This window comes from Myripristis murdjan, chromosome 4, assembly GCF_902150065.1.
Source record: "Myripristis murdjan chromosome 4, fMyrMur1.1, whole genome shotgun sequence".
Classification (NCBI taxonomy): Eukaryota; Metazoa; Chordata; class Actinopteri; order Holocentriformes; family Holocentridae; genus Myripristis; species Myripristis murdjan.
In genome coordinates this window covers 16,610,743-16,635,473 of record NC_043983.1, presented here as the reverse complement: position 1 = coordinate 16,635,473, position 24,731 = coordinate 16,610,743, and the positions used below count along the sequence as shown (strand labels likewise).

Below are 24,731 nucleotides of genomic sequence, written 5' to 3'. Positions count from 1 at the left end.
CACAGCTCTAGCCTGCTGAAAGTCAGGAGACATTTTGAGAATCATTTTATTGACAGTTTGGCGTTTCATTTTAAGAATGTCGCCCATATTCACAGCCAAAGTAATCATACAGTTAATACTGTAAAAACTGCATGTGCAGGCAAGGATTTATAATTCTGTTTTGAACCTCAGCAGCTGCTTTTCAATGCATTTCAGCATCTCTCAGAATTTTTGGCATTTCCTTGTCCAAATGGGCTACAGACATTGTTTCATGTCAAGTATCTTATGATATCATGGAGAGGATGGAAACATTAATGCAGCCTTTAATGCTCACCACTGACCTGTCGAAACTCTTGAAAATAGATGAGGAATGAGCACCAGGTTTGAATAGCCTACATATACTAGAAATACTCTGGTGAAAATTCTCTGCAGAATGTTTGGAAATGTTTTTAGCATAAAGCTGTTCAGGTGGTCAGCGTTAATGATGTCCCATTTAGAAGCTCCATCTCTGTTTCAATCTGAAAAGGACGGGAGTCGCCCTGCCTGCACATCAGTCTGAGCCTATAGATGCTGTGGTGGCATTAACCAGCCTCAAGAGATTATCATTAGCAGATGTAATTTGCTGCAGAAATGTTATTCTATTATGTATAAGCAAAGACAACACTGGGGATAGCAGAGAAGGGGAAACATTTTAAGATATTCCCCAAATGAAATATTAATTAGATTAAGCTAAATGTTGCCATTAAACAATTATTCAATTTGCTGGGGACACTCCCTGAAATTTCTTAAAGGGCCACACACACATGCACACGCACGCACGCACGCACACACACACACACACACACACAGACACACACACATGCATGCATGCACGCGTGCACACACAGAAGCAGAACAACATAAGCAATAAGCTCTGTGATTGTGAGCTGAAATCATACAACGAGATGAATGAGATGAATATTCAGATGCCATTAGAAGAAAATAAAGTTTGACTGGAGGCACATGCACATGTACCAAGAAATGCATAAAGCTGCTTGGCTTTATGCAGCTGCTGGACAGACTCTTGATGTTTTGAGACGAGCAAAGGACAACTAATGCACACATTGGACCAAAACCACCAGTCTTCAGGGTCTTGCTGTATAGTTAAATCTCTGTCCTGTCAAAGGTCAAACAGCAGAAGTACAGTGGTTCATAGTGGGACTTCACATAACCATCTCATTGAATCCATTAGTAGTGGCACCAAACTCTGGCACCAGTGCAAACTTACAAGGCTGTCAACAACACATTTCCCCTTCCCTATTTATCCTTTCCTTGGCATAGAGACCTTTTTTTTTTTTTTTCATCTCTCTTATTATAAGAGTATAGGATAATATTATACCTGAAGTGTTCAATATCCATATAAAATTTAAACCTATGTAAAATATAAACCTATAAATACAGGCTTATAAAACAAACTTGAACTAATACAAAACAATTAACATTTGTTCCTCTTTGTTTCTATTTTCGGCATAAAAATCCAATAAATAAACGTTTTTCATAACTGTATTCACTCAAGGTAAATTTTCAGAGAGCTTTGCAGTGAAGGCGGGGCGGAGACCTGCAACCTTTACCTGGCGGACAACCCGGTGTACAAAACGCGCGCACCAACCGCCTGGCGAACTTAGAAGATAACGCAGCAGCAAAGCTACATAGCTAACCTGAAATGGCGACGGCGATTTACTTGGAACATTATCTTGACAGTAAGTGTCTATCAAGCGGCTGTACTCTTCTGACGTGAAGTATTTTGAACATTTCGTGTCATTGTGTAATTTAAAGTCTACTAGGCACCGACTTCCCCCCATGGATCGTTAGGAGAAGGGCCGACTAACCGCCTAGCGCCGTATCAGCTAACTAGCCTGCTAGCAGCTGCTACCATTATCATTTAGCACAGCTTGTTAGCATAGCGTTAGCTTTCACCCGGGGCGCTACGCAAACTTGTGCTCTATTAATTTTTTCAGAGGGGGGTACTGTTAACACACATCCAAGAGATACCGCTATATTTGAACACGTACTGACAGTAATGTTGCCATTTCTGTGGCTGAAACCTCAGCCGTTAAGTTAACTAAATGTTATTCGTTGTTAGATAACGTTACTTCATGCGTGCTTGTGCACATAAATAAAACGGTTAACATTGCCGTTCAGAGGATATTTGTCAGTAAACTGTGTGTTGCTGATCTTTTTTAGTTTATCTTAATTACAGGTTTCTTGTTGTACTTGAGTCTTCATATAATTTTGGCCCATGCCTGTGCTTGCTTAGCAAACATTAACTATTTAAGCCATTTGCAACTTGTTGATAACAGCCCGCGTTTCCCGTAAGCAGCGGGGCGGGATATTTGAAGTACGTCACATGAAGAGATAAACGAGACTGTGTGCATGACGGAAAGGGCAAAACAGAGACAGCGTGCTTGTTTTTATGTCAGGGAACGCCCGCATGCAGATTTTTGGACTTGGTGCAGCCAAAATGTACACACCTTAATACTCTATACGGAGAGCCGTCTAGTTCAGAAGTGGAAAACCTCAAATTCTTTGCGTGTTGCATCAGTGATGCGTAAATCCAAACTGATAATTTATCAGTAATGCAAAAAAAAAAAAAAAAAAAAAAAAAAAAAAAAGAATCCGTATAAATATCTTATCCTAAACATCAATCCATATGACTCTATTAAAATTTTGATTGAGTGGGGAAAAAGTTAGTCTGGAGCTTTGAAGACTGCATTAAAAAGCCCAAAGCAGAAGAGGGAATGAAAATTGACATTGGTAGCTGTTGATGTGCACATACCAAAAAAAAAAAAAAAAAAAAAAAAATGGAGGGTATATCTGAATATGTCTATTGATTTCAATTTTTTTGCGAATTGATGCTAGGACTTGAAATATGAATTTTGATTGTTGGTTTCATATGACAACACTCACACATACACCAAGTGACATCTTCTTAAATTAAGTTGTTCTCCTATCCAGGTATTGAGAACCTACCATGTGAACTACAGAGGAACTTTACTTTGATGCGGGACCTGGACAGTAGGACTGAAGGTGATAACTGCAATTAAATTGTATGGAATAAGTTTAGGCTGTATGATTCAAGTCTAACTTTCTTGTACTGGTTCATTTTATATCCACCAGCTAATGTTACAAGTAATTGTTTTAGTGTTGTGATAATTATGCACACTAGTAATTTGTAGTTTATAAAGTATTTCCAGCACTGTAATTATCTGTCTGTTGTGCAGAGAAAAAGGGAGAGATTGACAAGCTGGCTGAGGAGTACATAGCCAATGTGAAGAACCTGGCCTCTGAACAGAGAGTGGAACACCTGCAGAAGATCCAAAATGCTTACAGCAAGTGCAAAGAGTTCAGTGATGACAAAGTCCAGCTTGCCATGCAGACCTATGAAATGGTCAGTGTGAAACAAATTTACCATCATTTGATTGCTTGTCAGTTACATTTCACTGTCAAAAAGTTTCTTATATTTTTTTTCCATTTCCCAAATAAAATAAAATTGAAAATCAGGCTCTTATCTTCATGAAATTATTTTACTGTAGGTGGACAAACATATCCGGCGATTGGATGCTGATCTGGCACGGTTTGAGAATGAACTGAAGGAGAAACTGGAAGTGAGCGGCTATGAAAGTCCAGATGGAAGAGGCCTGAAAAGTAAGCTGATATCTGAAATGTTTGCATTTGTACAGCAATGTAGAAGAGCAAATAAATACATTGTACTGATGAATATTGATGAATATTTTGCTCAGAGGGTGATTCCCGAGGGCTGAAGGAGAAGCGTGGGTCCAGGGGAAGAGGAAGGAAAGGTTCTGATGAGGATTCTCCCAGGAAGAAAAAGCTCAAAAACAGGTACTGTGGTGCATTTGGCTAAAATGTACACTGTGTAACTGCAGCATTCTGGGTTAGAATCTTTCTCACATATTGTCACCCTGAGTGACTTACTAAACTTGTCCTGCTTTCAAGCTGCTGTTTAACACAGCAGCATGAGGAAATGTCTACGTACTTGTTGTAACTTGAGATTGACTGGTTTACTGACACTCACTCCTGACGGGGGAGCTTGCTCTGGATCATTAGTCATGAGTTTGTGAGTTTCTGTCCATAAGTTTGCTATCAAGCCCTGGGTCTTCACATAGTGTGCAAACAAAGCTGTTTCTGTCAGAAACTGTGCACTTTGCCTGTGCAGACATGACAAATTTAGGTTTTGTTTCCACTGACCGGCAGGCTTTACGTGAAGTTCAGTTTTGAAAATGACAGCTTTATGAAAATTGTTGCCTAGTATGCATGTTGTGTCTGTCTGATTACTTAGTTCCACTAACACACAAACAAGCAGTCCACTAGAGGAAAAAATATCAACCTGTCAGGTGTGCATTGTTCCATATAATCTGTACTGTTCACTCTATTCAGAAGACCACATTCACTTCACTCTGCTTGTTTTAAGTACATTCAAACTGATGGGAGAGTGGCCACCAGGTGGATGGAAAGTGGGTGTCTATAGCGTTTTGTAAGGCAGAGCACTCTAAAGTGTTTAAAAAAACAAACAAACAAACAAATAAACAAAAATTTTTTAGTAGAGAGCTGATGAATTGTTTTATTTTCCAGTGCAAATCAAGAAAAATGGCAATGGTGTTATAGTATGTAGGCAACCGATTGTTTATGACAACAGCAACCAGAGAAAGAGAGGGCACTAGTACAAATGTTGGTAGCTGTTGTTACTCTGATGACAGATTCGCTATGGTGCTTATTTGCTGTGTTGTGGGACTTAATGGTAAGTGTGTGAGAGATGGACGTAAATGCTGTTGGCTCATAATGACAGTTTGTCATTGTGGTAACTACGTTTGCAAGGTGCAGTTGAGGCAGTGCTTTTTCTACAAGGCAGAAAAGTGTTAGCGTTCCCCACCACAATTCTGTCCCTGCGCCAAGCAGGTTGTCACTAAACCAGCCAGCACAAGCTGTAAGCACACACTCAGCAGTAGCCTACATCTATAAAAGTTTACCAGTATGTTGTTAATACAGATTTTTCCAGGTAGCTGTTTACCTTAGACTTTAGGGGAAAACGTGGAAATTGAAGTACACTGAAACCAACTTCAGTTTTGTTAAAGTGACCAGTATGCCAAACCAACACAAGGGTGAAAAGTGGGAATACAAAACTCGCCACAGATAATATTTTTTATGTGCTTGACTGCAAAGCAGTTTGCAGAGTTTTCATATTTTGACAAGATTCTTGTCATCTTGAACATTTATTGGTCTGAACCACTTACTGTATATTCCTTATAAGCCTAGACTATGTACTGTTCATTACCAAATTGGCATCTTAACATCTAGACATTCAACATGGGAGAAAAGCCAGTCCTCTACAAAACCCTACTACACTTTGTAACATTTGGGCTATATTTAGAGTAATGTGTAGAATAGTTTTTCAAATATATGCTTGTCTATCATGCAGTCATCCGAGAAAAGCTGAAACAGCAGATAAAATATGCATCTTTTTATTGTCGTCAGTAAATTGATATTGGTGTCAAATGTGAAAATTCAGAATTGTAGAGGCCATACAAGAAATAAAATTCAGATTTCAAGTATTATTTTTGGCTGCTCCCGATATTATATTTATGATTGCCATCTATTAATCATGCTGAAAATGCATTCTTTTCTACTTATAGCCCAGATTTGAGTGATGCTCTCCTGCCAATGCAACCGTCAGATGTTTTGGACATGCCGGTCGATCCCAATGAGCCCACGTACTGCTTGTGCCATCAGGTGTCATACGGAGAGATGATTGGATGTGATAACCCAGATGTAGGTTTTTCATAGAACTTATTTTATAGTGTTTTTTTCCCCAAAATTTTCTTCAGCATGATATTTTGTTTATGTGTGATTTTTTTTTTCGTAAGATATTTTTTTTATGTGATTCAGTGATTCCAAATGTTGACATTGTTTTTATTTTTTATTTTCAGTGTCCGATTGAGTGGTTTCACTTTGCTTGTGTTGATCTTGCCACAAAACCCAAGGGGAAATGGTAAGAGCCTTTCACGGTGATTAATATGATCGTAATTACACAATGCAGTGTTAATCTAGATGTTTATTAAATTTGCCAGTCAGTATTGGAGCAGATACTGTAGCTCATAGTCATCTGCATCATGTCTGAACATTTTCTTTTTCTCTCACAATTTTCAGGTTTTGTCCGAGATGCACCCAAGACAGGAAGAAAAAATGAGATTTCATATATTGAAGAATACTTAATGTATGTATTTTGTTGATGTAGTTGAATAGTGTAATATATACTTCTTTTTCTATAGTAACTCTCCATAGAAGTGGTGGGTCATAAAGCTTTTATTTAAAGGCCCAATCCGGAATTGGAGTATAGCTCCTCTTGTGGCACCACTGTTCCACCTCAATTGGCTTTGCTATGTTTGCTTCATTGGATTTAGGACAGTTGTCTGTCTTCAGCTGTTTTACAATAGTAAAATTACATTTGTATAGTGTACTATAGGGGAAAACCAGCCTGGGTATTTTGAGCTAGGGTGGAATCAGAAAGTTGCAGAGCTTATTGTTCATCAGCAAGTTTTTCCTTTCAAGAGTTTGTGTATATACTCATTACTGATGTACTCAGAAATCCCGGATTGTGGCTTCAACATACTTGAAATGAAAATTTTATAAAGAACTATTTTTCAAACAAATTAATAACCTGCTGAGAATTTACAATTTTAAACCCCTAAATCCTGACTAAAATAACAGTGGTAAAAGGCATGATCATGTGTCTGATTTTTAAGTTACCTACCTCCTTAGGGCATGCATAAGCACTGTATAAATGACTGCAATTGATACCTGTGTAAAATTTGCATTTTGATTAGCTTAAACCAAACACATAAAGCATTGTAAATTTATTCTGCCCTGTCTTAAGCTACAAAGCTTTCTGGTTACAGGTGGTGTACTATATTTTTTATTGATTTGCAAAAACCTGCGACATTTTTGAATGTATTGTGGTACTATTGATCAGTCAATCAGTGTCTTTTGTCAACTGAATGAGGTATTGAAGCACTTTTAATGAAATTTGCCCCTGAAGAGGTTGGATACTGCAGGCTTGGTTTTATGATATAATTTATCTCATTTAAAACTTTGCCATAGTACATCACTTCAAACAGTATGAAAATATATATATATATATTTTGTATGATATGAAACAATATTTTGTGGACAAACTTTCTTTCCAAAGATATATTTGTTGTATTTCTTACTTCTTGGTGAACACTCATTTAAATGATTTTTATTTAATAGGATTTTTAGCATCTATTTGTCCATATTCAACTGTGAATATCACTCATCAAAGTGTAATGTAAATGAAAGCCACACATAAAGGAGCCAAAGTCTTTGTATTTTGTAAATTTCAGTATTTTATATCAAATAAATATTCACAACTATGAATTTATTGTTTTTGTTACATTGAGGAAACGTGATGCAGCAATTCATCTTGATCTTGGGATTTTTTTTTAATCCAATCAAAAAAAAAAAAAAAATTACAAAATGATCACATGAATTATTCCCAAAAATTGCATGAAGGAACAGTTTTACTGGTAATCCCCAAGGTCCCTTGCTCTTATTTTGGCAGCATCTTTGGTGCTAATGAGTCATTATGTGTGGTGATTTTTTGAACTGCACTTGCCAGAGGTCACTTGGAGATCAACCAGCAGGCCCAGTGCGGTCATGACTTATTTGGATTTTCTGTTGAAGTAGAATGACGCTAAGATATTATTAGTTGCAGTTATGATATTGGCCATTTACTTATATTCTTGGATCAGTTATACAAAGGTTTCCAATATTTTTTACATTATTTTTCCAGTTCTCTCTAGCTAATGCTCCTACATTGGCTGCCTGTATTATATTGCAGTTTTGGTATTGCGAATGCCTAAATCATCCTGGTCAGTAGGCTAGCAGGAAGATAGAACAAACACGATGGGAACACGATAGGCAGTTTATAGACTAACGACTACTACCTTATCTACAGTCATTCACAAATTGTCTCAATTTGTTTCAATAGACCAGACTCATTTTAACGTGTTCATTACCTGTTCATGTATTACATGATGTGACTGTATGAAGGAGTGTTTGTAGATGTATTGTTCACTCCAGACATCAGCTACCACTCTAGCTGGGCCACTTGACAACCAGTGGAAACATGATGCATTATTTTCTGTGCACCATAAGATTCCTCTGTGGGGAAATACTGACTTGGCATGAATTGAATCACTTTTGATCTATCAGTCAAAGACTGAGAAAAAAAGTTTTTTAGTGCAGTCAACTTCAGCCATTTTAAGGTCATTTCAGAGAAAATCTTTAAAACCCATCATCAGACTCTTCATCCCAGCTGCACTTTTCTTGCCCTGCCTTGGTAAAGTCCACTTCCACTTCGTAAATGAAGTCAGGGTCATCCTTGCGCCTTCGGTTACGCTCAAACAGTTTATCCATTTGTCCCTTCTTGCGGGCCAGTTCATCATCATCCAATTTATTGAGGTCTTCGTCAGGGTTCAGGTGGAATGAGGCCAGGCTGTGCTCCAGACTGTGGCCCCGCATGTGATCTCTCAGGATAATGTGAAGCCTCTCCAGCTGGCTTTGCGACACACCATCCAGGTATTCCTTGTGCCGAGAGTGGCTCTTCAGTCTCTCAGCAGCCATGCCACAGTCTGAAGGACAGGGATCACAACATTAATCACTGCTCTGTGGAAGCAAGAGCTTATGTAGCCATCCACATGCTGATCTGATCATAATAATCCAGCTGACCCCGTTACCTTCAAATTTACTAACAATGTTTTTATCAACTAGGCATTTTAAGCCCCCGGGAAATTATTATAGTAAAATTTCTTAACCAGGTTTATGGGTCAGATACTTTGTGACTTGTTGAATACCTAATTAGCCCTTTAAATAAAACATAACCTCCCCCTTATACATCAAAGTTCTTGTGGGAATCATGTTTTTCCCTCCCAAATGTCACATCAACTATCAGTGGTTCTCTCACTACGACAGGTGTGATTATGTTACCTGAGGGCCATAAAGCAGAGGGAAGTTTTCTGACTATTATAAGTGTTTTGACACTTTCATGATTACTCATTTGTCCTAATTAAATGGAATATGGAGCAAAAAAAAAAAAAAAAAAAAAAAAAAAAAAGATGTTAATTATGTATTTAGGGACGTAAAACACTAAATGGGGTCCTCAAAGATAACAGGAGGGTAAATAGCAGCAGTAAATAGCGTTACACTCTTAATGTTGGCTACAACCAGGCATAGCATCTGTTATCATCCTGTTAGTCAATACAGCCACTAGTGATCATGTTAACAGCTAGGTGTGTTTGAAAGTAGCTGTCATGTCTTACCTGAATATTTCGAGAAGTTCCTCACCGGTATTATTCTTTTTCGCACCTTTCTGCTGTCTTTCTCCTCATAGATCAAAATAATGGAAGGAGGGTTGAACTGCACTCCGCAACGTTTCGCCTCAAAGGACATCTCTGTGTTTTTCCCCAGGCCTGTCTTATATAAACATTATATAGCAGTTACTAACCACAGCTAATCCATGTAGCCTCCTCTTGAAATTTAACACGACTACACTTTGTTATTTAAGCGCTATAAATCACGAATATCGGCCCATTGCAACGAGGGTTTTCACAAAGCTAAGAATCAGAAAACGTTGCCTTGGTCACCGATGTCGGACCCTTCAGTATGCGCCGATGGCTGAGTAGAATTACTGTCAATATTTTAAAATGCTCACACAGTCGCGTTATAATGTTTTGATGACGGATTATGATCAGTGTAATTGTTTGATTTAGCATACAATTTCCACAGGTTCCCATCGACTTAACAGTTTCGTTCAAAGTCTGTTTTTAAATCTTTTTTTGACCTGGCACTATGACAGCTACCACAAACTACAAAAGGGTCCTTCAGGGCTCTCTTCCGTAAACAATTCCTAAGAGGAAGTGGGATTCACGGTGTGTCTGGTTACCGTTTAGCTAAAGAGAAGAAGTTTACTGGGAATAAAAGCACTGTTTGTGGTTCTCAACTGGGGTTTTCATGTATTTTTTGCTTTTTTTCACATTGGCCTGTTTATCGACATGCTACTGTCGGACCGAAAACGGTATGCTGTTCGTTTGAATTTCTAAAAATGAATATTAGAAATTTTAGCACTAGGTTTCTGATTGGAGTGGAGAGGATTTCCCGCGCTGATACTTCCAAAGAGTTAAATAAAGTGTTATTAACAATAACAATAACAATATAAATAATTTATGTATGCCTCCGTGCTCCCTAAAAATAGCTTTAGTTTTATTCATTTTACCTGTTATTTGTTTCCCTTGCCCCAAGATTTTATTGCACGCAAAGCCTTTTAAATATTTTCTTAAATGGGCAAAAGACAAACCCAGATTTTAGTTATAAATGTTTTATTACCAACTAATTTAATTTCAAAATGTTTGCTCATATGAAATACATTTTTAGATGAGAAGGCTGAGAGCATGTGTGGTCTTCTGAGGCAGAGTCTGACATCAACATCAGTGTCAGTGGAGATCGACAAAAAGGGTTTCCACAGGTAGTATGAGGGGATTTTCTTAGACAGAGAACATAAATAGCATCAATATCAGTCACTAAAGTTTTCAATGACTCTGATGATGACTTAATTATTTAAAGGGATGTGGTAACCACTGTGGAGTTCAGTCCTGATGGGCCCAGTGACCTTCAAGCTCTGGTGGTTCATAAATGGCCCCGAGGGATCTACGTTGATCCTTACCAACTTGCATCACTAAGCGAGCACACTGACTGGCAGGTGAACCTGAAATTTAATGATGAAATGAAATGTTGTTGCAGTTCTATCAAAGACTCCAAGCAGCTGAGTGGCATCATAGCACCATGGCTCTGATGAATGAAATATTACAAGCCGCTCTGATCTATTTTTTCTTTTTTATGTCTTTTTTTTTTAATAACTGCAAGGTGTTACTAGATTCAGCCATTGACCTTGAGGTTCCTGCTCACAAGACTGTGGGACTGGTCGCTTTTGTGTTTCCCGCTCTGCATGGACGAATTCCCAGACTCCTAAAAGTTACAGTCCCGGTCCATGGCCGCTACCATGAACCCTCTTTTGATGGTAAAAAGTTCACATCTATTGACTTAGACCCTCCTGAGTTGCTGCTGCGTACGGGCAAATGTAAGTAGTCACATTTTTGTTTTCTTAAAACATATTCACTCTCTTCCTGTTCTCAAAATCAGCTCCAGACACCAGTTTATCCCAAAACACCAAACTCTTCTGCTAATAAACCTAGATCTCTGCTCCTCGCTTGTGATCTTTGTGCCGACCCTGACTGATGCACAACTTTGGGATCCGATATTGATAACTGGGGAGTGAAATGAAGGAGTGAAGAATGAATCCTCTGGTCAAGATTTACCTTAGCTGAGCTGTTTGAACATGTACTATACTCCTTTCTGTCAAAGGGTAATTGAGTTAAAGGGCTGCACTGAAAGCTGTTTGATTGCTAAAATAGTTCATTTAATCTTCATTTCATACTTCATTTACTCATGTTTACTCTGTTACTCTGTTTGTATCTACTTTGTATACTGCTACTTGTATTCAGTATTTATTATGTCTTTGTTAACCATGTGTATTTGGAAACTCTAAGACATAACTTAATATGATAAGTTTTTCAAAAGAGAGTGCTGTGAAAAGAGAGTGAATAAACTGAGGGAATGTCTGGTAATAACTAAGAAACAAGCAGGTGAATCACTGAGATTCAGATTGATATATGCCAGTGTTTCAGTGTGAAATTAAAATGAACATTGTCCTTGCGTCTCAATATTATCTAAAACTACAAAAAGTATAGTTCAGTGTTGTACAGCTAATGATTATATGATTTCAAATATTTTTAGCATTAAAAACTCAGTTTGAATCATAGCTTAGGCCCAAAAGGTGACAGATATGGGACAAATGTAGAACTGTCTCTCAAATCGCATAAATAGCAGCATAAAAGTTGTATATGCATTCATGCAAATGAGATTCATAACAAACAAGTGGTCACTACATAAAATGACAACAATGATTAAATTAATAAAGCATAATGCTCAGCTCGACTGTATTTATGCACTGACCCGGTATAAAACTCCACTTAGGGTGGAAATTATATTGATACCATATCGATATTGTGATATAAGACTAAATATCATCTGAGATTTTGGATATTGTAATATTGCGATCTCAGACTGCTCAAGGTGTTCTACCTGTTTGGTCATCAAATCCACATTACTAATATTTATCAAAAATATCACTGGGTAAATATTTTGTAAAAGCACCTATAGTCATCTCATTAAAAATGCTGAAAATATCGACATTGAAATATTTAGTAAAAATTTTGTGGTATTTGATTCTGTACATTTTGCTTGGCCCTAGCTGCAGTATATATTCAGTGCATTTTCTTTCCAATTCAATTTATTGGTTGTTAGAAAATCTCAAAGTCAAGGCTGGGTGAGTCCAGGCCTTTGTAAAATAATCAGTGAAATGTGGGGTCAGATGGAGGTGGCAGCTATTCTCAGTGTTTTGTTGTTCAAGAACAAGAACTATAAGTACAATATTAATATTCTGTCATTTCACAACAAAATGACCTACACTATACATTCTGAGCTGATTTTTGGTTCCCATTACAATTGAAGACATTTCATAGTTGTTTCTGCAAACACAGACTGGAAAAAGTAGCCAGTGCAGCCAATTACTAGTGATGTCCAGAAAACAAAGTGTTTGTTTGCCTAAATCTAAAACTCTTCCTCCCTTTAAGGTACACAGCTCAGCTACTTGGACCCTCATACGATTGTGGACGCCCCTTGCACTGCCGACAACTCAAGTATATGTCAGTGGGCTCGAATCCAGCATAAGCAGGTGATACTCAAGGTCTTTACAAAATTTGGGGCTGCATTGATTGGAAACATTGTCATATTTTTATTATTCTCATTTTACAGTTTACAGTTTGACTTCCTTTTGTCACTCCCAAATCCCATATCCTACAGGGCCAGGCCAGTTTCCAGCTTCCAGTTGGTGATGGGTTGTTGGTGATCCCTGTATGCAGTGCAACTCTGCTGGTGACACTGGTGTGCTGTGTGGCACTGGCAAAAACCGTTTGGAAACATCAACTGTTTACACACTGATTGTCACTGCATCTTGTATTAAACAACTTGGATATGAACCATGAACACAGCATCATGGCACAGGGTTTTGTTGTTGTTTAATAAAATCACTTGATTCTGCAGATTTTGCATTGCACTACTGGACACTGTTGGATTTGTAGATAATGTTTTAAATAATCCGCGTAAATAAACTATGAATCCTGTAATACTAAGGTTTTTGTGGGTGGTGTTCTCAGGTTTTTATCCCTTGTCAGGATAATCTACATAACAGCAGTAATGGAGTAGCAGGAAGTCAAGATGCAGCACAGATGTAGGCTATTTAATCTAATTTACATTTCAAATAATCTCAAAAAGTACTACATATGGCTACTCGAGTACAAGTACTGTGACTTTGCTTTTACTGCAGTACAAGTAGAAGTACTGCTACTAAAAATCTCCTGTAGTTAAAGTAAAAAGTAGCTCATTTAAAAACAGTAGCTCTGTTAGGTGTGATCTTTCCCATGCAGTGAATACGATTCAAACTACATTCTTTTAAAGGTGCATTCCACAAAACTGCCAAGGGCTGATTGAAGTGAGGACCCTGTAGACTCAACTGAAAAATGTGGAGTAAGCACATAAAATGATGGCTGAGTCTACATGGTTCTCATTGCCAGGTCAAGTCACTGATATTTTCCCCCTTTTCCACACTTATTCCACATTTTTTACCAGTTGAGTCTAAATGGTCCTTGCTGTCTTTTTCATCATGCACCTTTTATTGTGAATGTGGAAATGACAAAAAGTAGAGCCAACAGAGTAGAAGCAGATTCCTGTCTTCATCTTTGCTGACTGGGCGTTCATTGTGAAAGGTTACATAGTCTGCCACTGATCATTTGTTCTCTGTTATGGATGTGATCTAAAATGTAGTGAAGTACAATGCTCAAGCAAAAATGTACTTATGTAAAATTACCGACTTAAAGAAAAATACTCAAAAAGGTACAAGTACACATTAAAGCTACTCCATTACAACAACATGGGTGAATGTAATGAGTCACTTCCACCTCTGGTCATCCTGGCTGCTTGGTTGTTCTCCTTTGTATGCAACCGGCTCCAGCGCTTGAACTACATTACCTATAATGCATTTCGAAAGCATTCAACTTCTGAAGTTTCAACACGCTTTACTCTTTCGTACTGTCTAAACGCCACAAAACGGGCATTAATGCAGCTAAGCTTCTAAAACAAGCATCTCCAGCGGACTGGGTGTACTTTTAGGGTGCAGAAGCCAGGCCACACACCATTCATTTGAGACATTTGTCGTATCCACTAGGGCTGGGTCGGTAGTTCCGCTTCCCCTTCGCCATAGCGGAATTATCCAAGGGCCGAAAAGACAGAAGAAAAGTTGCACTGTAAATAGTTTAAATCACGTTTTTACTAAGTTATTTGTACTCGCGGTGTACCACATAGGCCCTACAACACACAACAAGTACTTTTTAAGGATTTACAAGGGTTTTTCCCCAGCGTCGAGGAGCAAAGAGACAAGTTGTAACGTTATTCAAGTTTGACTGGTGTGGAGTCTCCGGTGAGCTTTGCGGGTCCTGCGTCGTCTTCATTAGCCTGCAAATAAAGCGAATTTCTACTGGGTAGTTTGTTACTGGGCAACTCTTTTAGTGTTGTTTGAGACACCCCTTGTAAAACTTGATTTTTAAATAGGGAACCCACGCTTTGGTTCACTGGTTAGATAGTTATAACGTTAGCTTTAATCTCTCACGTTTGCAAGCAATAACAGTTAGTAGCCTGTAGCTGTCATGCTAACGTTAGCTTATAGCACACTTGTTGGCCAAGTAATGCTAACGTTAGCTTCCTAGCCGCTATGAGTGGTTGTACATTGGTGTCACTTGAATGGTATTGTTTCACTGTAGGACACAAATGTCTTGGTAGCTGGTGAACAGAGCGTAATTATGTCGGTATTTTTCTGGCGTGAAAGTGACTTGAGAAGCCCTGAACTGTTATCCGCTGCTCGTCTGAGCATCAGCTGCACTGAAAGAAAAGTTATTTACTCTCCTCAGACGATAGAGCTGCAGACTTTCTCCTCGCCCGTCTAGGTTGACCTCACATTCAGGATAGGACACAGAAGAGAAAACCAGTTTTTGCTCAACATTTTCAGCCTACTTTTGGGAGGTCCATAGAGAAACTATATGCCGAAAGTGCATTGGATTAACTGTTTGCTCTGCAGCTGCTTTGTGACAATTGTGGTCCTCAAACTAAAATTTGTTGTCCCTGCTCTCAGTCTCCTTGGAGGTTAGTTTATCGGTGTAATTTTTTTTTTTTTTTTTTTTTTACCAAGCTTGCAGCTTAAACCACCCGTTGTTTATTCTCATAGCTGATGAGTTTTGTATTCATCGTGTTTTCAGATTGCTGCTTCAGTCTGACCGCCAGCCAAACAAAAACAACCTAAAGTATTAATTTTATAGTGATAAGAACAGATAAAAGAAAGCAGATCATAGTGGTCTCAGCATATTTGTAATCAGCAAGTGTTTGTCATTTTTACCTATCAACTAATGATTTCCATACTATAAACCAGTGGTTTTAAATCACTCGCTAATAAAAGAGAACACAGGTATCATCATAAACCAACACTACAATAGCTCACTTCACTTTCATTTTTCTGGTGAATGGTGTAATAATCCGTGAAATCAGGCTGATAAGGAATTTGGATAGAAAGAAAAAGTACATTTTTTTGTATCAGTGGCACATGGCCTTATATTGGCTTGGTTTTAAGGGGTGAGAGTAGTTCTCTGATTATTACTGCAGTATGCTGTGTTAATAGCATTATTATTTTGTTTATATTTCATATATATATTTGATTGTTTATATCTTTGATTTTTCTCCAGCTATCACCTGGTGCTTCTGTTCTGCTGGCATCTTCTGTCCAACCTCCCGTGGTGCAGCAGCACATCTGTATCTTGCTGATGTGAGCGTTGCCTCACTCCCTGCTGACCTGTCGCCCTCTCCAGCCTCGCCCATCGTGCTCCCCCGCCTCGTAGCCCCGTGAGGCTCCCAGCAACCCGTAGCCATGTGTGATAACGGAGACCCTGAGGATAAACCCCCTGCCCCTCCAGTCAGAATGAGCAGCACCATCTTCAGTACTGGCTCTGGCAAAGACTCGCTCTCAGTCAATCACAGCTCCAAACCACTACCTTCTGTCCCAGAGGAGAGGAAACCCCGCAACAAGATCATCTCAATCTTTGCTTCTGATAAAGGTCAGAGTTCGGCACAAGGAGAATTTGGGAACAACAAGTTAGCTGTAATTCTTAAGATCATTAATTAAAATATATTAATTATAGTTTTTGGTAATTTGGTGAATTGCTGTTATGTGTGATTTTAAGAATGCTTTCTCGTGTTTTCAGGTGGTAGAAAGAAAGACCGAGATAAAGAGCGACCAGAGATCTCACCACCATCAGATTTTGAGCACACCATCCATGTTGGTTTTGATGCTGTCACAGGAGAGTTCACTGTGAGTCCCTGCATTTTGGAATAAGTTCACATTAACTTAAATATAAGTTTTGGTCATTCTCTCATTGACAGTTATACTAGATCTTTCTTCTAAATCCTACTTGCACAAGATTTGACCAACCATTGATCCAAGCAGTCATCCACATCGTATATTGATCCAAATCATGTAATATTTTTTTCTTTATCTCTATTTCACAGGGTATGCCAGAGCAATGGGCTCGACTACTCCAAACCTCAAACATCACCAAGTCAGAGCAGAAGAAAAACCCACAGGCTGTTCTCGATGTTCTTAAGTTCTATGACTCTACAGGCAACGGTCGTCAGAAGTACCTCAGCTTCTCTTCGTCTGGTGAGGCTCTTTAAATAGCGTCACTGATCCCCGTTCAACCCCCATTCTTGGTTTTATCATCCTTCTCGGGTGAGAACATCACAAGTGGGCAGTACTAAGAACAGGTGTGAACGAGATCTAGTTGTGTTACAGTCGCTGAAACCACCCTCTGAGGTGGTCATGGATGTAATGGGCTACATCACATTTGTAGTGTGAGTACTAATGCATCCTGATATGTCCTGATCATCCTTTGTGAAAGGGAGGAGCATTTGATAGAGCAGGCTGTTGGTGTGAAACTCAAATGGGAAGGAAGCTTGTTTTTAAGGTGAGATGGCAGCATCTTTGCGAGTGAGCCAAAGTTAAGCAATACAGTAGGATGGCTGAGGAATGTTGGGAAGATAGAGAAAGCACTGAATGTAGAAATGACGAGGAGGAAGGGACGGGAGGGAGTTGGAGTAAAGTACAGAGGAGTCCAAAAATGAAGAAAACCCTCCAGTGGAAGTGATGTGTGTAGTCACAAAACGCAATTAGCAGTGATCTGTCTCAGATGCCCACTTTTAATCAGATGACACAGATGTTAATACCGATACCGACAGAAGTGAACACCTGCACTTGCTTACCTGCAGAGTGCTATATATGCTATATCGGTTAAGTCTTTTTCTTGTACTTGGAGGGACGGGCAATGTTGCTTGGTTGCTAGAATGTGCTGATTTTAAAAAAGGTCCGACCAGTAAAAAGTGATTCTTTTACCATGGACATAAGGAATATTATGTGTTAAAAAAAATCCATGTTCCTCAGGTTCCACATTAGGTACAAGAAAATTATGTAGTCTCATTTAAAAGTGAAGTTTTGAGGCCTACAAGATGATAAATTGATACTACTGACTTTCGTTTCCTATTACTGTTAAAAAGTAACATCCATAAATCATGTGGTCAATATTCTCGAGATTAATGCAGTGTGTGGCAACCTGGTTACAAAGTTCAATTTTTGTGTTGGAATTAAATGTATTAACTAGTTCAATCTGTGAATAGCTGCTAGATAGTAAAAGATCATAATTTTTTCTCTCTCCCTCCTTCTCACAGAAAAAGATGCATTCACTCCAGGGCCTCAGTCGGTAAGTATTAAAAGGTCGTACATATCTCAAATCACCTCACTTTTTCCCACTACTTTGACTTAAAACCATACCAATTTGTTTGTTCATTCTGAAATAGCCGGCCAAAAAGGGCACTGAACCGTCATCACCTAATATCAAAGACATTGATGATGATGATGATGATGAGACACCGCCTCCCGTTGTAGCACCGCGACCGGAACACACTAAGAGTGTAAGTGCCCCACCACAAGCTCCCTTGACAGCATCACGATCGTCTGAGATTCAATTAAAAAACAGTCTCATCATCATATCTTGCTTTCATTTATGTTCTTTGTAAAGTTGTGATTTATTTTATGCTAATTAGCTGAATTTTTGGGGTTGTTGTTTCTGTGTGTCCTATAGGTGTATACTCGATCTGTTATTGACCCCATCCCTGCTCCAGTCACCTGTCCAGACGGAGACGCTGCCTCCAAGGCTGTAGACAGACAGAAGAAGAAGGGCAAAATGTCTGATGAGGAGATCATGGACAAACTGAGTAAAGCTCATCAATATCACAATCCTAATTATAATGTTGCAACAATATGACAATGCAAGTGACCATACGCTTGACATGATTTTTTTTTTTTTTTTTTTTGTTCTTTATGGCTTTCAGGAACCATAGTCAGCATTGGAGATCCCAAAAAGAAGTACACCAGATATGAGAAAATTGGCCAGGGGTAAGTGCAGATGCATCATATGCACAGAGAATGTGTCTGGCAGAGATTTATTCATGTGGTAGGTATTCTGATGTGTTAGTATAATTTGTAATAGTGCTGTAAGATTGGAGTCAGGGCCCCCCTTAAGGTGTTATGCAGCTTTCCTGATGTTATACTGAAATTTAAACTAACAGAGCATTCCACAAGACATGCAGTCAGTTCAATGAAATATGATCAATTGGCTGCTTTTCATTTATGGAAAGTGTTCTGCCAAATATTAGATCATTGATCTTATCCCAGTGTTTTAGTCTTAACTTGTAAAGCAGAAAATATGTCTCTGCTATGCAATAGGCAATGAGCAGTGTTCTGTGCACGAGTTTCCATGTACATGGAAACTCAGTATTTTATATTTTACATTTGTTTAACAATGTTTTTTTGTAAGTCAGGATAGTAAGAGTAGTAAAGACTGCAGTGCAAACAAGGCAACACCTCGTGCCCGTGGTGGGCACGTCATGCCTCCAGGCTTTCACACTATTTAACATGATGGAAATGGATGGCATTATACCAACCCATCCCAAAAAGTATTGATTATTGTGACCACTGTGTCATTGCCCCAGGAATCAAATTGTGTAGGTGGATCAAAGGAAACAAATGACTGACAGTATTTCCCCTGTTGTTTCATTATAGAACCCCTACATTTCTTCAGAATAATAATGAACAAATGGCTCTGTTTTACATGGGTGTGCTATGCAGAGAAATTAATTGTTCGTGTTTAATATTACTCTTTTCACAGGGCTTCGGGAACAGTATTTACAGCCATTGATGTTGCCACGGGACAGGAGGTAAAGATCCATTGACTAGGTTGATGGGATGTGTAAACAGAAAAAGACTAACCAGGGACATGGTGAGGGTAAAGTGGGGTAGCTCATGGTAATGCAGAATGCTAGATACATGTAAGTTGAAAACTGGTGATACTAATATACACATTACAAGTATTAAATTGATAAGATACTTTCATAGTTTGTTATGTTATCTGGAGATGAATTTGACTGTCACAGTAGCAACAAACTTGGGATAAAAACATGAGAGAAACAGAAAGATAGATTTAACTATTGCAGTCATTAATATAAGTATTGTTTATAGATAAGACCCCAAATCTATTGATAATCTAACTGATGCCTCTCCTACTGCCTTTAAACAGGTTGCCATTAAACAGATCAACCTACAAAAGCAGCCGAAGAAGGAGCTGATCATCAATGAGATTCTAGTGATGAAGGAGCTGAAGAACCCCAACATTGTCAACTTTTTAGACAGGTGACAATGAAAATACTGCATCTGACTTTACAGAATTAACTAAATGTTGGAGCTGTGTATCTAATGTTGAAGATAAGAACTCTAAGATGGCACAATAATACGAATGGATCTGATGCAGAATATCCTAACCAGCCTGCTGTGTGTGTGTGTGTGTGTGTGTGTGTGTGTGTGTGTGTGTGTGTGTGTGTGTGTGTGTGTGTGTCAGTTTCCTGATGGGGGAAGAGCTGTTCGTGGTGATGGAGTACCTGGCTGGTGGCTCCCTGACAGACGTGGTGACAGAGACTTGTATGGATGAGGCCCAGATAGCTGCTGTCTGCAGAGAGGTACACTGTATACTGTGACCCGCATCGTATGGCAGGAAATCTAAGCAAAGCATGTTTTTGTGTGGAAGTGTTTTAGCTTTTCCATCTGTACTCATTTGCCACCCCCTGTCTCTCCCATTTTTTTTTTTTTTTTTACAAATCTGCAGTGTTTACAAGCACTGGAGTTCCTGCATGCGAACCAGGTCATCCACAGAGACATTAAAAGTGACAACGTGTTACTGGGGATGGATGGCTCCGTGAAGCTCAGTAAGTCCTGCACTGCTGTAGTTGCTCCTGAGAATCAGGAGCCGGATAGCTCTCAGTTTACAGTCAGCATTGACTTATAATCTGCTTATCTCCTTTCACTGTAACTATATAACAGCTCTTGCCTGTTCTCCATCTCCTCCACAGCCGATTTTGGCTTCTGTGCCCAGATCACTCCAGAGCAGAGCAAGCGCAGCACCATGGTGGGCACGCCATATTGGATGGCTCCCGAGGTGGTGACCAGAAAGGCGTATGGGCCTAAAGTAGACATTTGGTCCTTGGGTATCATGGCCATTGAGATGGTTGAAGGAGAGCCTCCTTACCTGAACGAGAACCCACTACGAGTAAGTCTAGAATACTTGGTGTATAAACTGAAGAGTTTACCCACAGCCTCTCGACTTTTAAAGGCCCTGTGACATCTGGTCATAGAATATGGCAACAAAAAAGAAGAGAAGAGATTGTGGTCAGGCAGACCACAGTTGGAAAATAGTGATGCTCCATTCAGGATTTTCTGAGCCAATTCTGATCACTGATTTTTTTTTTTTCCAGGATTACCTGATACTGTAAGTTTTAGTTTCTACGTTTTGTGTTGGCCTCTGTACTGTAAACACAGATGTGAACATAGATCTTTGTGTTATAGAATGGTTTTCCAGATCTTTGGCGAGTACTGGTTAAGCCGTTACAAATGAAAATCAGCAGATCTAAATCGGTGGCGGATCTATTGGAGCATCCCTATTGGAAATAAGTTCCAGTCTAGCACCTTGGTTTCACTAACATGTCCATCACAATGTTATGGCACCAAAGGCTGTTTGCTGCCAGCTGCCCTCCTCCTAACAACCACAGGCAGAATGGAACAGATTAGATGTGCTGTTGTATTAATGCTGAACTAAGTAAATTTGGTGATTTGGTTTCATTTAATGCACATATAGAAGTTTATAGCTACATTTATGGCATTGGAACCCTAAAATAAATGCTGAAAGTGCTCATAGTTTTTCCACTTTAGATAATGTAAAATTCACTTGAATTTGTGTTTTGTGCCAACTTTACAAGCAGTGCTAATGATTTCCCCTGTTTACACTGTTAGTTGCTATCCTGAATATTATGTTAAGGTGTTCATACATGATGTGAAGGTCAGATGTTGTTTAAGGTGTGCAATTAAGACTAAAACATAAAATGACATTAGACTGATGTAGTATTGTTGAAAAATGGTAAATGTTGATGTCCTGTGACCAGGTGCAAAGCTGCATCTGCCGCTGTTAATTTACAACTAATTGATAGCACAAATCTGCCAGTGGTTATTTGCATGAGCGGAATATTAATGCCATCTAGCTTAGTCCCAGAATGAAATGCGTCACTCCAGAGGCTCTGATGATTGGTAGTTTTATAAAATCAGATGCTCATTCTTGTGAATGTGAATTCTGTAAATGTTTGTGTACTTGACCTGAGAATCTGACAACTTGAGTTTACATTTGCATCACAGAAATTTCACAAAGCCTTGAAGGGAGGAATTGCTGGATCCAGTTTTCTGAAAGATTGATTGCTATTCACATATGATGCTGGCATGGAAATTTTTGATCAATACAGAATGAGCCAAGGTTACAGTTATCAGTTTCAGTGCACACCAGGCTCTCGTTGCTCTTATTGGTCCTGTTGAGAGGACAAATGGATGAAAGCAAATTGTCAGAGTTGGTGACTGAAATGAGTTTTTTTATTTTCACATTTTCCAGGCATTATACCTGATTGCCACCAATGGCACCCCTGAACTTCAGAACCCAGAGAAGCTATCTCCTGTCTTCAGAGACTTCCTCAATCGTTGCCTGGAAATGGATGTAGAGAAAAGAGGCACAGGCAAAGACCTGCTGCAGGTGAAAACATTTACTGTTGTTGACATCTCTTTCACAGTTGTTGTAGTTGTATCACCCTTATTGTTTTGGGTTTTAAAACCGATGTCTCCTCTCTCCTCTCCTCTTTATGTTGATTTACCTGTTTGGTCCCGTCATCCAGCATCCTTTCCTGAAGCTGGCAAAGCCCCTCTCCAGTCTCACACCTCTCATCCTGGCAGCCAAGGAGGCCATGAAGGGCAATCGTTAGTCAAACAAACAAACAAACTACCCTGCCTTCCCATGCTGTGCACAGATCTGTGCCAACGATTTAGGTTTTGTGCCAGACAATAGGCTGAGAGTGGCCTCCCCGCTCTTGATGCACCAGCCTTGTAAGCCCTGACAAACCTCACTGTGAAGAAGACCAAAAATATAGAGCACAACCCCACCGCTGTCCATATGAACTCTATTCTCACTCAGACGTCAGAAGACAAGTCAAACGTAAGTGCTTAGTTTCAGGGTCAGGCTTAGATATTTTGTACAACAAAACTTTTTGGTGTCAAGTTAGGGCTAGGCTTATATTTAACTTGGAATGAAGAAGATGCCTAGTTCGATGTAGTTTTTTTTTTTTTTTTTTTTAAATCAACTGCCTTAAACAAATGCAAAATGTTGCCTAATGTATTGTTGATTGTGTCAATGTTTCTTTTCCCGTGATTTTTACTACCTTTGTAATTTACTTTTTTCAGCTTGTCAGTGTCTTAGTTCTTTTGATACTTGAATTTCATACGTGTCCCCCTTGTTATTATATAATGGGTCTCATTCAATGAAAACTCTTGTTATTCCCACATTGACCCCCGTTTTACAGAGATTTCTCTTTATCTGTTATAGGAAACACTTTCAGTACATTCATCACCTTTAACTTTATGTATTGTGATCATGACGATAACGTTAAAGGATTGCCACACCTACTGTACCAGTGTTTTACCCTGTGTCATTAGTCTATTGATAGCAGAGGTGCACCTTACAGGCAAATTAAATGTTAGATTGACAGGGTTTATACTTTCTTCTCTATTGTTCTTATTAAAAGTGAGTATTGTATGTTGAACTCTGTCCTTTGTGTTATTCTGGACCGTAGCTAAACAAATGCGCTTTCCTCATGTGTATATTGTGTACTTTAAGATTAGCCGTAAAAAGAGTGGTTATATCGTACTGGTTAGCTGTCGAAGGCTGTAGGTAAAGGCAATGTATATTGACTGTTTCTTTTTCTTTCTGGACAACTAACAACCTTGTCTGCGCACTCAAATAAATGCAGCTATTCTTGCCTTTGTGACTTGGGTGTGAAAGTGATTGGTGTAAATTAATCGCAGGTTCTCTGAACCAACAAGGGGGGAGATTTTTCCACTCGAACAGGATTTCGATGACCTTTCATACCCATGAATTTCCAATGAGCAGCTTCAGTGTGTGTTTGGAGCTAGCAGGTGTATGATGTAGCTATTACAAGCCGCATAGACTGTAGTGCCAATATCAGCTCATGTATGCTGGTTAAATGGTAAGATGATTATCTTGGAGAATTTAATCAATATATATGACTGAGCCTATCAATTTATTTTGCTTGCGGAGTACTTCATCTCAAAACTTGATGGTGCTGTGAAATCTTATGAGCCTCAGGTCCAACACCTGTTGTTATCTAATACTTACTAATACTGCAGCATTGCACCCACCTAAATAAGATATCTGGGTTTATGAGCAGAGTCAGTTAAAACAAAACAAACAAAAACAAACAAACAAACAAACAACAACAACAAAAACAACTTATCTATCTAATTTTTTTTAAAAACTAAATATCTTTATTCCATATTCTTACATATTGTGTAACACGTTTTTTTGTTTTTCACTGAACCTTGAAGCCTCAAAGACATGAAAAAGATTAAAATGTCACTTTAACCTAGAGGGCATAATATAACCCATAGCACAGTAAATATGTGCTAATATACATTTTTATTGTCATTGAAAGCGATATTTTCCCTTCCTAAATCTAAACTGTTTGTCTTGTTTTATTTATTTACATTTTTCTTTGCAGGTGTCAGCTTTTTAGGTTTTATTTATTTATTTATTTACTCACTTACTTAGTTACTTATTTACATTTCCATCCCCAAGACTTCCCTGTGCCTTTCGGGATTTACTGACCCTAACCATTACAAAATCAGCCCATCAAATCGTCACTACACCCCTTTCCCCGTCTTGCTTACTGTTTTTTTTTTTTTTTTTTTTTTTTCGGCA

The 24,731-nt window shown here is 38.8% G+C and overlaps 4 protein-coding genes across 8 annotated transcripts; 3 read left to right on the top strand and 1 right to left on the bottom strand.

Annotated features, from left to right (window-relative positions):
• The first annotated feature begins 1,584 nt into the window (after nucleotides 1-1,584).
• Nucleotides 1,585-7,428, top strand: ing5a (inhibitor of growth family, member 5a). The gene is made up of 8 exons (XM_030050049.1): nucleotides 1,585-1,718; nucleotides 2,974-3,045; nucleotides 3,240-3,406; nucleotides 3,552-3,663; nucleotides 3,759-3,858; nucleotides 5,667-5,802; nucleotides 5,961-6,022; nucleotides 6,181-7,428. The coding sequence occupies exons 1-8, from the start codon at nucleotides 1,682-1,684 to the stop codon at nucleotides 6,218-6,220; spliced, it is 726 nt and encodes a 241-aa protein (XP_029905909.1). The 5' UTR covers nucleotides 1,585-1,681; the 3' UTR covers nucleotides 6,221-7,428.
• Nucleotides 7,429-7,443: 15 nt separating this feature from the next.
• cep19 (centrosomal protein 19) lies at nucleotides 7,444-9,596 on the bottom strand. Its single transcript, XM_030050050.1, has 2 exons — nucleotides 9,372-9,596; nucleotides 7,444-8,684 (listed from the first exon to the last, which is right to left on the bottom strand). Exons 1-2 carry the CDS (start codon nucleotides 9,499-9,501, stop codon nucleotides 8,338-8,340), a joined length of 477 nt encoding a protein of 158 aa, XP_029905910.1. The 5' UTR covers nucleotides 9,502-9,596; the 3' UTR covers nucleotides 7,444-8,337.
• A 373-nt stretch (nucleotides 9,597-9,969) lies between these two features.
• On the top strand, nucleotides 9,970-13,358 carry pigx (phosphatidylinositol glycan anchor biosynthesis, class X). 2 transcript variants are annotated; one of them, XM_030050047.1, is made up of 6 exons: nucleotides 9,970-10,126; nucleotides 10,483-10,573; nucleotides 10,672-10,807; nucleotides 10,972-11,185; nucleotides 12,801-12,901; nucleotides 13,030-13,358. In XM_030050047.1, exons 1-6 carry the CDS (start codon nucleotides 10,063-10,065, stop codon nucleotides 13,165-13,167), a joined length of 744 nt encoding a protein of 247 aa, XP_029905907.1. In that variant the 5' UTR covers nucleotides 9,970-10,062; the 3' UTR covers nucleotides 13,168-13,358. The 2 variants fall into 2 exon arrangements, with proteins under 2 accessions (XP_029905907.1, XP_029905908.1); XM_030050048.1 differs by having other exon boundaries at nucleotides 10,972-11,187; nucleotides 12,806-12,901.
• Nucleotides 13,359-14,383: 1,025 nt separating this feature from the next.
• pak2b (p21 protein (Cdc42/Rac)-activated kinase 2b) lies at nucleotides 14,384-23,781 on the top strand. Of its 4 annotated transcripts, none has more exons than XM_030050038.1 (15): nucleotides 14,384-14,701; nucleotides 16,014-16,382; nucleotides 16,530-16,636; nucleotides 16,834-16,984; nucleotides 18,046-18,077; nucleotides 18,175-18,288; nucleotides 18,459-18,591; nucleotides 18,709-18,772; nucleotides 19,545-19,593; nucleotides 19,953-20,065; nucleotides 20,271-20,388; nucleotides 20,535-20,634; nucleotides 20,779-20,975; nucleotides 22,359-22,496; nucleotides 22,636-22,722. In XM_030050038.1, exons 2-15 carry the CDS (start codon nucleotides 16,196-16,198, stop codon nucleotides 22,720-22,722), a joined length of 1,590 nt encoding a protein of 529 aa, XP_029905898.1. In that variant the 5' UTR covers nucleotides 14,384-14,701; nucleotides 16,014-16,195. The 4 variants fall into 4 exon arrangements, with proteins under 4 accessions (XP_029905898.1, XP_029905899.1, XP_029905900.1 ...); XM_030050039.1 differs by having other exon boundaries at nucleotides 14,386-14,528; XM_030050040.1 differs by lacking the exon at nucleotides 14,384-14,701 and adding an exon at nucleotides 14,740-15,420.
• The last annotated feature ends 950 nt before the right edge of the window (nucleotides 23,782-24,731 follow it).

Coding starts and splice junctions, on each gene's coding strand:
- ing5a (XM_030050049.1), top strand. CDS start 1,682: ATGGCGACGGCGATTTACTTGGAACATTATCTTGACA. Junction 3,046..3,239: donor CCTGGACAGTAGGACTGAAG/GTGATAACTGCA, acceptor TCTGTTGTGCAG/AGAAAAAGGGAGAGATTGAC. Junction 3,407..3,551: donor CCATGCAGACCTATGAAATG/GTCAGTGTGAAA, acceptor ATTTTACTGTAG/GTGGACAAACATATCCGGCG.
- cep19 (XM_030050050.1), bottom strand. CDS start 9,501: ATGTCCTTTGAGGCGAAACGTTGCGGAGTGCAGTTCAACCCTCCTTCC. Junction 8,685..9,371: donor GAACTTCTCGAAATATTCAG/GTAAGACATGAC, acceptor CCTGTCCTTCAG/ACTGTGGCATGGCTGCTGAG.
- pigx (XM_030050047.1), top strand. CDS start 10,063: ATGTATTTTTTGCTTTTTTTCACATTGGCCTGTTTATCGACATGCTAC. Junction 11,186..12,800: donor GCTGCTGCGTACGGGCAAAT/GTAAGTAGTCAC, acceptor CCTCCCTTTAAG/GTACACAGCTCAGCTACTTG. Junction 12,902..13,029: donor CTCGAATCCAGCATAAGCAG/GTGATACTCAAG, acceptor CATATCCTACAG/GGCCAGGCCAGTTTCCAGCT.
- pak2b (XM_030050037.1), top strand. CDS start 16,196: ATGTGTGATAACGGAGACCCTGAGGATAAACCCCCTGCCCCTCCAGTC. Junction 19,594..19,952: donor ATGTTGCCACGGGACAGGAG/GTAAAGATCCAT, acceptor GCCTTTAAACAG/GTTGCCATTAAACAGATCAA. Junction 20,066..20,270: donor ATTGTCAACTTTTTAGACAG/GTGACAATGAAA, acceptor TGTGTGTGTCAG/TTTCCTGATGGGGGAAGAGC.